The 8,335-nt window shown below is 40.7% G+C and overlaps 1 protein-coding gene across 1 annotated transcript in view; it reads left to right on the top strand.

Annotated features, from left to right (window-relative positions):
• The window catches only part of Odf4 (outer dense fiber of sperm tails 4), a 3,402-nt gene extending 2,072 nt beyond the window's left edge, over window positions 1-1,330 (top strand). The window contains 4 exon segments of the mRNA XM_008855964.1: window positions 342-515; window positions 800-934; window positions 1,123-1,209; window positions 1,212-1,330. Of these exon segments, the coding sequence (XP_008854186.1) occupies window positions 342-515; window positions 800-934; window positions 1,123-1,209; window positions 1,212-1,330 (515 nt within the window).
• The last annotated feature ends 7,005 nt before the right edge of the window (window positions 1,331-8,335 follow it).

Here is an 8,335-nt window from a genome sequence, read left to right as displayed (position 1 = left end):
AGAGAGAGAGAGAAGCAGCAGCAGCCCCGAGCTCAGCTTACAGGTGACTTTTAAAGGCAAAAACCACAAACCACAACTGGCAGCAGTGGGAGGGGGCCGGCAGCAAGTGGCAGCAGTGGGAGGGGGCCGGCAGCAACCAGCAATAGGGGGCTGGCAGCAACCAGCAGTAGTGGGAGGGGGAGTCTCTGGTGATGTCCGGAGCATGAAAACGTCAGCTCTTTCTCAGTAGTTAGAATTATTTTACTTCTTACTTCCTTGTTCTGAATATTCTTCTTTAGTCTGGGGGATTTGGTTAAATCTACTTTAACCTGGGGGGGCTTTAGTTTGATTCTATCACTCAGACCCTGTTAAGCTGTGGACAACTCATCCAGCTTTTGGGGTGGCTAAGATAAGTTTCACCCTGGCCCTGGGTCTGGGTCTTACCCTCACCGCCTGGCTGCACCTGTCATACCTGCCCGGTCTGCAGAGATTGCCTGCCTTTGGCTTGATTGGGACCATCCTGAGCTTCTGTGAAGGTGCCCCTCCAAGCTCTGAAGAAGATCCTTAATTCCCTAACCCACATCTTCCTGGGCACTTCTTCCTCTTCTTTGGGGATGGAGTGAGGGTTTGGGATGGTGGGAGGAGAGAAGTGAGAGTGGTTACACTATTTCCTGGTTGCTGGAGACATGGAAGGGTGGATTTCTTGAGCCTATGGGGCTGAGAACTCTGTGTGTGGTATGTGGCTGTAGCTCAGTAGACAGGGCAGAATTACTGAGTGATTCTTAGATGAGAATAAGGTCTCTCCACTCCTGCCTCTCAGTCACCTTCATTTTCTTCACCCTCCTGTTGTTCCCTGTTAACCTCTGGATGTATGAGTTGAAGAGAAATGTATCCATCCCCATCGGCTGGAGCTATTTCATTCGTTGGCTGGCATTTATCCGGTATGTCACCTGTGGTGAGTGGCTAGGAGGTTCCTGGGAAAGGAAGGGACCTGGGTAGGTCAGGGCAGAGAAAGTGTGGAGGGAAGAGACAGGCGACCAACCCCCTGAGAGTCCATAGGACCTACCTTCCCTTTGGCCCATTTTGCCCGTCATCCTCTATCCCACTCTCCACTTTTCACTTCTCCTTGTTTATTTTCTTCAGGGATCCTTTGCTACCTCAACCACAGAAACCTCTGGAGGCTGATTATGAAGAGCTCCTCTTCCATCCCCAGCTGTTGCAGCAGTTCTGTCTCAACAGAAGAATCTCCACCAGCAAAGAAGACATCCTGGACCCTAACCCAATGGATAACCAAAGGCCGTTAGATTTAGATAAAGGCCTCTTAACACCCTACCCATTAACCATTGGCTAGGCTAGTCCTCATCATGACAAGGAATGAGCAAAAGGAGGATTTGGAGCCAGCTTTTCACTCCTCTTCTTCCGTGTGACCTTTTCTGTGGCTCAGGTGATGTGGAATAAATTGTCCATCTCTTCTTCACTGTGTCTGGTCATCATAGGAGAGCTGGAGGAGGGAGAGGAAGGGAAAAAGAACAAGTTTATTTTCTAGTTTTTCCTCTTAGGAACCTTTTGGCACTCTTTAGCCCTTAACCCTGCACATCTTCTACCACAGTTTATCTATCCATAAATGGGGAGGACTCAGGGATTGAACATTTACCTGGCATTCATGAGAACCTGGGTTTGATCCAATAGCACTGAAAACAGAAAAACAAAAACAAATTTGTCCAGGCAGGCATATACTTGTAATCCCAGTACTCAGGAGGCTAAGGCAGGAGGATGGCAAGTTTAAGGGTTAATCTGGGCTACATAGAGTTCTAGACTAGCCTGAGCTACATAGAGAAATTGTGTCTCAAAAACAAAAACAAAAACCAGTTTACAAACCAAACTATTTCTATGTATCTGGTTGGAGAAATTGACTGTGATTCTTGCAGGGGCTACAAACTTAAATATCTACAAGAGGATAGCCAGGAAGTTTTTTTTGGGGGGGGGGCTTTTTCCCTTTAATTTCTTTTTTTTTTTTTGAGTCATGGTGTCTCTGTAGTGTCAACTGAACTGGAACTCTCTATGTAGGCCAGGCTGGTCTTGAACTCAGAGATCTGCCTGCCTCAGCCTCCCAAGTGCTGGGACCAAAGGTGTGCTGGCCTGGCTCTCCTTTAAAAATATTTTGGATATATTTATTTATTTATTTATTTATTTATTTTTATTGATCTTTTAAAATTTCATACAACATCTCTCACTCAAATCCAGACCCCCTCCCCAATCCATGCCTCCCCCTATACCTCCACCGAACTCTGTGCACTCAGCCATACATGCTGAGTCCTAGTCATTCAGGTGTTTGTACCCAAATGTCCTTCAGTGTTAATGCATCCATTGGAGTCTAGTCAGCCCACCCAGTGGTCGTAGGTAAGTCGTACTCTCCCTTGCCCAGCAGCCATCAGTTTCAGTTCTCAATCTAGTGCTGATCCATCACCTATTTTTCATCTCCCCTTTGGGCTCTTTTTTATTGAGCTGACATGGGTCCCACACTCTATGCCACCACTGCCACAGGCTCACACGAGCAAGCCTCCAGTGGCCTGGGAGCCTCCACCTCCTTATGATCATGAACCAGCCCTGGGTCTTACAATCTTTCTGCCTCCTCTTCTGCAATGGTCTGTGAGCTGTGGGTGGGTGAGGTTCCATATAGGAGTCCCATCCTACACTCTACAGTCTCTTATTCTCCAAAACTTGGTCAGTTGTGGCCTTCTGTGTGCATCACTATGGAAGCCTCACTGGTGAGAGTTGAGGGGTGCATTAGCCCTCTCCCTATACCTCATTCCACTACGTTCCATGAGTCTTAATTGTAGAGATTCAACTGCAGAAGTGTCACCTAGTATTGCTCTCTGTGCCTGACCAGATGTGCAACTCTGCAGTAGCCTCCATCTGTTGCAAAAAGAAGCCTCTTTGATGAGTGCTGTATGGCATGTTTGTTGATCTAAGGGAGGTCTCTTCTATCTGGCTCTGTGTTCCCTGCCAAGCAGCTCCTAGAAATACTTATACATTAATGTTCAGACACTCTATGTACATTTCTCATAGGGTTTCTAAGGCATCACATTTCCCTCTAAGTTTCCTAGCTCCCCCCACCTCCCGAGATTCACTCATCTCCACTCTTTTTCCTCCCATCCAGCCTCCCTCTGCCTTCCTTCCCTAGTCACAGTGCCCCCATTATCCTCACCCTCCCCCCACTAGCTGGTGTCTGATTTAGAAATTAATTTCTTACGCCTATGTTTTGGAGGGTTCTGCCTATGTTTTCTTCTATCAGTTTCTGAGTTTCAGGTTTTATGTTGAGGTCTTTGATCCATTTGGAGTTGACTTTTGTGCAGGGTGAAAGATAAGGGTCAAGTTTCATTTTTCTGCAGGTGAAAATTTTCATTTTTCTGCAGGTGGAGATCCACTTTTGCCAGCACCATTTGTTGAAGATGCTATCTTTCCTCCATTGTGTGTTCTTAGCACCTTTGTTGAATATCAGGTGGCTGAAATTATATGAACTCATGTTTGGGTTTTCTATTGTTTTCCATTGATCTATGTGTCTATTTTTGTGCCAGTACCATGCTGTTTTTATGACTATAGGTCTGTAATATAATCTGAGATCTAGTATGGTGATCCCTCAGCATTGCTCTTTTTGCCCATGATTGTTTTGGCTATCCAGGGTCTTTTGTGATTCCATATGAATTTTAAGATTGTTTTGTCAAGCTCTGTGAAGAATGTCATGGGTATTTGGATTAGGATTGCATTGAATCTATAAATTGCTTTTGGTAAGATGGTCATTTTCAAAATATTGATTCTACCAGTCCATGAGCACGGCAGAGCTTTCCATCTCCTAGTGTCTCCCTCTATCTCTTTTTTTTAGAGTTTTGAAATTTTTCATTGTAGAGATCTTTAGTGTCTTTGGTTAGGTTTATTCTGAAATATTTTATTTTTTTAAGGCCATTGAGAATGGGAGGGTTTCCTCAAGTGCTTTTTCTGATTGCTTGTTATTGGTATATAGAAAAGCTACTGACTTTTGTAAGTTGATTTTGTATCCTGCCACTTTACTGAAAGCATTAATCAATTCTAACAGTTTTTTAGTGGAATTTTTGGGATTTCATATGTATAGCATCTGCAAATAGAAATAATTTGACCTCTTCTTTTCCAATTGGAACTCCTTTAATTTCCTTCTCTTGTCTTATTGCTATAGCAAGGGTTTCAAGCACTATATTGAAAAGGAGTGGAGCTAGTGGACAGCCCTGTCTGGTTCCTGATTCAATGGGAATGCTTCCAGTTTTTCTCCATTTAGGATGATGTTGGCTGTGGATTTGTTGCATACAGCTTTAATTATGTTGCGGTATGTTCCCTCCAGATGGACTCCTTCTAGGATTTTTAACATGAATGCATGTTGGATTTTGTCAAATGCCTTTTCTGCATCATGCACAGGTGACCATGTGGTTTTTGTCTTTAAGTCCACTTACATGTTTTATTACATTTATTGACTTAGGTATGTTGAACCATCTCTGCATCCCTAGAATAAAGCCAACTTGATCCTGGCGGATGATCATTTTGGTGTGTGTCTATATGTGGTTTGCAAGTATTTTGAATATCTTTGCATCTATGTTAAGGATATGGGACTATAGTTTTCTTTTTTTGTCATATCTTTGCCTAGTTTTGGTATTAGAGTGATAATGGCTTCATATTAGGAATTTGGAAGTTCTCCCTCTGTTTCTAACTTTTTGAATAATTTAAGCAGTATTGTTGTAGACTTTTTTGAATCTGAATTCTGGTAGAATTCAGCTGTGAATTTTTTTAGTTGGGAGATTTTGTATTAGTGTTTCAATTTCCTTTTGTTATGGGTCTGTTTAGGCTGTTGATCTTCTCTTGGCTTAACTTTGGTTGTGGCCATGATTTTAGGAATTTGTCCATTTCTTTAGGCTTTCAACTTTAATGGAGTATAGATTTTTTAAAGTATTCCCTTACTATGTTTTGGATTTTTTGGTGTTTGTTGTGATGTTTCCCCTTTCATCTCTGATTTTGTGAATTTGGATTTGCTCTTTCTTTCTTTAGGTTAACTGAGCTAAGGGTCTGTCTATTTTGTTTAATCTTTCAAAGAAACAGCTCTTAGATTCATTGATTTTTATTATTATTATTTTCTTTGCTTATATTTCATTAATTTCTGTTCTGAGTTTTGTTATTTCTTCTCATCTACTAGATTTTGGGTTGGTTTGTTCTTGCCTTTCCAGAGTCTTGAATTGTATTGTTTAGTCATTTACATGTGCTCTTTCTGATTTTTTAATGTAGGCACTAAGAGCTATAAACTTACCTTTTAGGACTGCTTTTAGGTTGTCTCAGAGGTTTTGTTGTGTTCTCATTTTCATTTTCTTCCAGGAATACATTAATTTCTTTCTTAATTTCTTATTTGACCCATTCATGATTCAGGAGTGTGTTGTTTAATCTCCATGAGCTTGTGTATTTATTTACTAGAGCTTCTTTTGCTGTTGCTTATAAGCTTTATTGCACTGTGGTCTGATAAGAGGCATGGAATTATTTCTTTCTTTTTTTTTTTGTATTTATTGAGATTTGTTTTGTGCCCCAGAATGTGGCCAATTTTAGAATAACTTGCATGGGATGCTGAGTAGAAAGTATATTCTTTGATGGTTGGGTGGAATATTCTGTATATATCTATAAGGTACATTTCATAATAGTATGTCATTTAATTCAGATGTCTTTCTGTTTATTCTTTGTCCATTTGACCTGTCTACTGAAGAAAGTGGGGTATTAAAGTCACCTGCTATCACTGAGTTGGTGCCAATCCCTGTTTTATGGTCCTGTACTACTGATTTTATGAAATTGGGTGCTCCAGAGTTTGGTGCATAAATGTTCATGATTATAATATCTTCTTGGTCAATTGTTCCTTTGATTAGAATGAAGTAACCCTCCTTATCTCATCTGATGAGTTTTAATTTGAAGTCTATTTGTCAAATATTAAAATTGCAACACCTGCTTGTTTCTTAGGGCCATTTTCTTGAAATATTTTTCAATATTTGAAATATCCTTTCACCCTAAGATAGTGTCTATCCTTGAAGGTGAGATGAGTTTCTTGAAGGCAACAAAAGATGGGTTTTCTTTCTTGATCCATTGCACTAGCCTGTGTCTTTTTTTTTTTTTTTTTGTTTTTTTGAGACAGGGTTTCCATGTAGCCCCAGCTGGCCTGAAACTCACTATGTAGACCGGGCTGGCCTTGAACTCACAGAGCTCCACCTGCCTCTGCCTGGGATTAAAGGTGCTGGGATCAAAGGTGTGTGCCACCACACTCAGCTATCAGCCTATGTCTTTTGACAGGGGAGCTGAGGCCATTGATATTTAGTGTTATTATTGAAAGGTGTATATTATGTACTGTCATTTTAACTTCTTTGTGTTTGTGGCCCTATTTTGTGTTTCCGTTGTTGTATCTTTATTTTCTTTCTGTAGCATCTTGGGCATACTCATTCCTTTCTTCTGTAGTGCTGGTTTGGAAGACATGAATTCTTTTAGCCTATTTGTGTCATGGAAAATTTTGTTCCCCTTCAACCTTGATAGATAGTTTTGCTGGATAAAGTATTCAGGTTGGCATCCATGGTTGCTTAGACCTGGGAATACTTTGTTCCAGGCTCTTCTGGCTTTCATAGTTTGCATTGAAAAGTCAGCTGTAATTCTGATTGGTTTTCCTTTATATGTGCATTCCTTTAATGTTTTTCTCTAGCAGCTTTCAGTACCCTCTCTTGTTCTGTACATTTAATGTTTTTTTCTATGATGTGCCATATTTATGTTTCTTTATTTTATTTTTTGGTCTTTTTGAGACAGGGTCTCCCTCTAGCCCCAACTGTCCTGGAACTCACTATATAGTCCAGGCTGGCCTTGAACTCACAGAGATCCACCTACCTTTGCCTCCCGAGTGCTGGGATTAAAGCCGTGCGCCAACATTTAATGTTTTTACTATGATATGCTGTGGGGACTTTCTGTTCTGATCATGTCTCAATGGTGTTCTCTGTGCTTCTTGAATCTCTATAGGTATTTCCTTCCTTAATTTAGGGAAGTTTTCTTCTATTATCCTGTTGAAGATCTGTTTGATGCCATTGGTTTGATTTTCTTCTCCTTCCTGTATGCCTATAATGTGTAGATTTGGTCATTTCATGTTGTCCTACATTTCCTAAGTATTCTGTTCCTATATTTTTTTGAATTTTGCATAGTTTTTGCTTAAGGAGTCCAGATCTTCAACTTTATCCTCCGGTCTTGATATTCTGTTTTCCATTTCATTCATTCTACTTATGAGACTTTCTCCTGTTGTTTCTTTGGTTTATTGAGTCTTTCAGTTCCATGTTCATTTCCACTTGTGTTTTCTTCACTATTTTTATCTCTTTAGTGAATTCCCTTTTCAAATTATGAATTGTTTTTTGATATTTCATTAAGCTGCATATTTGTATATTCTTGATCTGTCAGAAGTTTATGCCTTTCCTCTTTGAGTTCTTTGAGTTGTTTGTCTGTGTTTTCTTGTAATTCTTTGATCGTGTTTATGCTTGCTCCTTTAAATTCCGTGTCCTGGGTTCTACAGGGTGGTTCTCAATGCTGTGCACTTCTGTACCTGGCTTATTTCATTTAACATAATGCTTTTCAGGTTCAATGGTGTGATGTTGTTGCAAATAACAGGACTTCCTTCTTTAATAAAGGCTGAATAGTATTGCATTTTGTCCATATTCCACATTTTCTGTTTTTAGATTTTTAAATTAAAAAAAATAATTTTACCATTTTTATTTTATGTGTATGAGTGTATTGTCTGCAAGTATGTAAGTGCACCATGTTCTGCAATGCCTGCATAATTCAGAAGGGGGTATTGGATCCCCTGGAACTGGAGTTAGGGATGGTTATTAGCTGCCATGTGGGTGCTGGGAACTAAACCCTGGAGCCTCTGCAAGAGCAGTCAGTGCTCTTAACTGCTGAGCCATCTCTCCAGTCCCCTTGAATTTTTATTTTATTTTATTTGGCCCTTTTGGAACAGAATATCTCTGTAGCCCCACCTGGACTGGAACTCACTATCTAGACTAGGTTGGCCTTCACAGAGATCTGCCTGCCTCTGCTTCCCAAGTGCTGGGACTACAGATGTGTGCCACCACACCCAGCTCTGCAGGTGGCAGCAGCCCCAAGGTGTGACCAAGAAATCATGGAAAATTAGGAACTGAACCTAGGTCTCAACGAGACATTCACCTGTTTTCTTTTTCTTTTCTTTTTTCTATTATTTTTTTTCAGTCTTTTTGAGACAGGGTCTCCCTGTAGCCCCAGCTGTCCTGGAACTCACTATGTAGACCAGGCTGGCCTT

This window comes from Nannospalax galili, unplaced genomic scaffold, assembly GCF_000622305.1.
Source record: "Nannospalax galili isolate Female #2095 unplaced genomic scaffold, S.galili_v1.0 scaffold146, whole genome shotgun sequence".
Classification (NCBI taxonomy): domain Eukaryota; kingdom Metazoa; phylum Chordata; class Mammalia; order Rodentia; family Spalacidae; genus Nannospalax; species Nannospalax galili.
The sequence above is the reverse complement of the archived record's forward strand: the minus strand, read 5'-3'. Positions and strand labels throughout refer to the sequence as shown.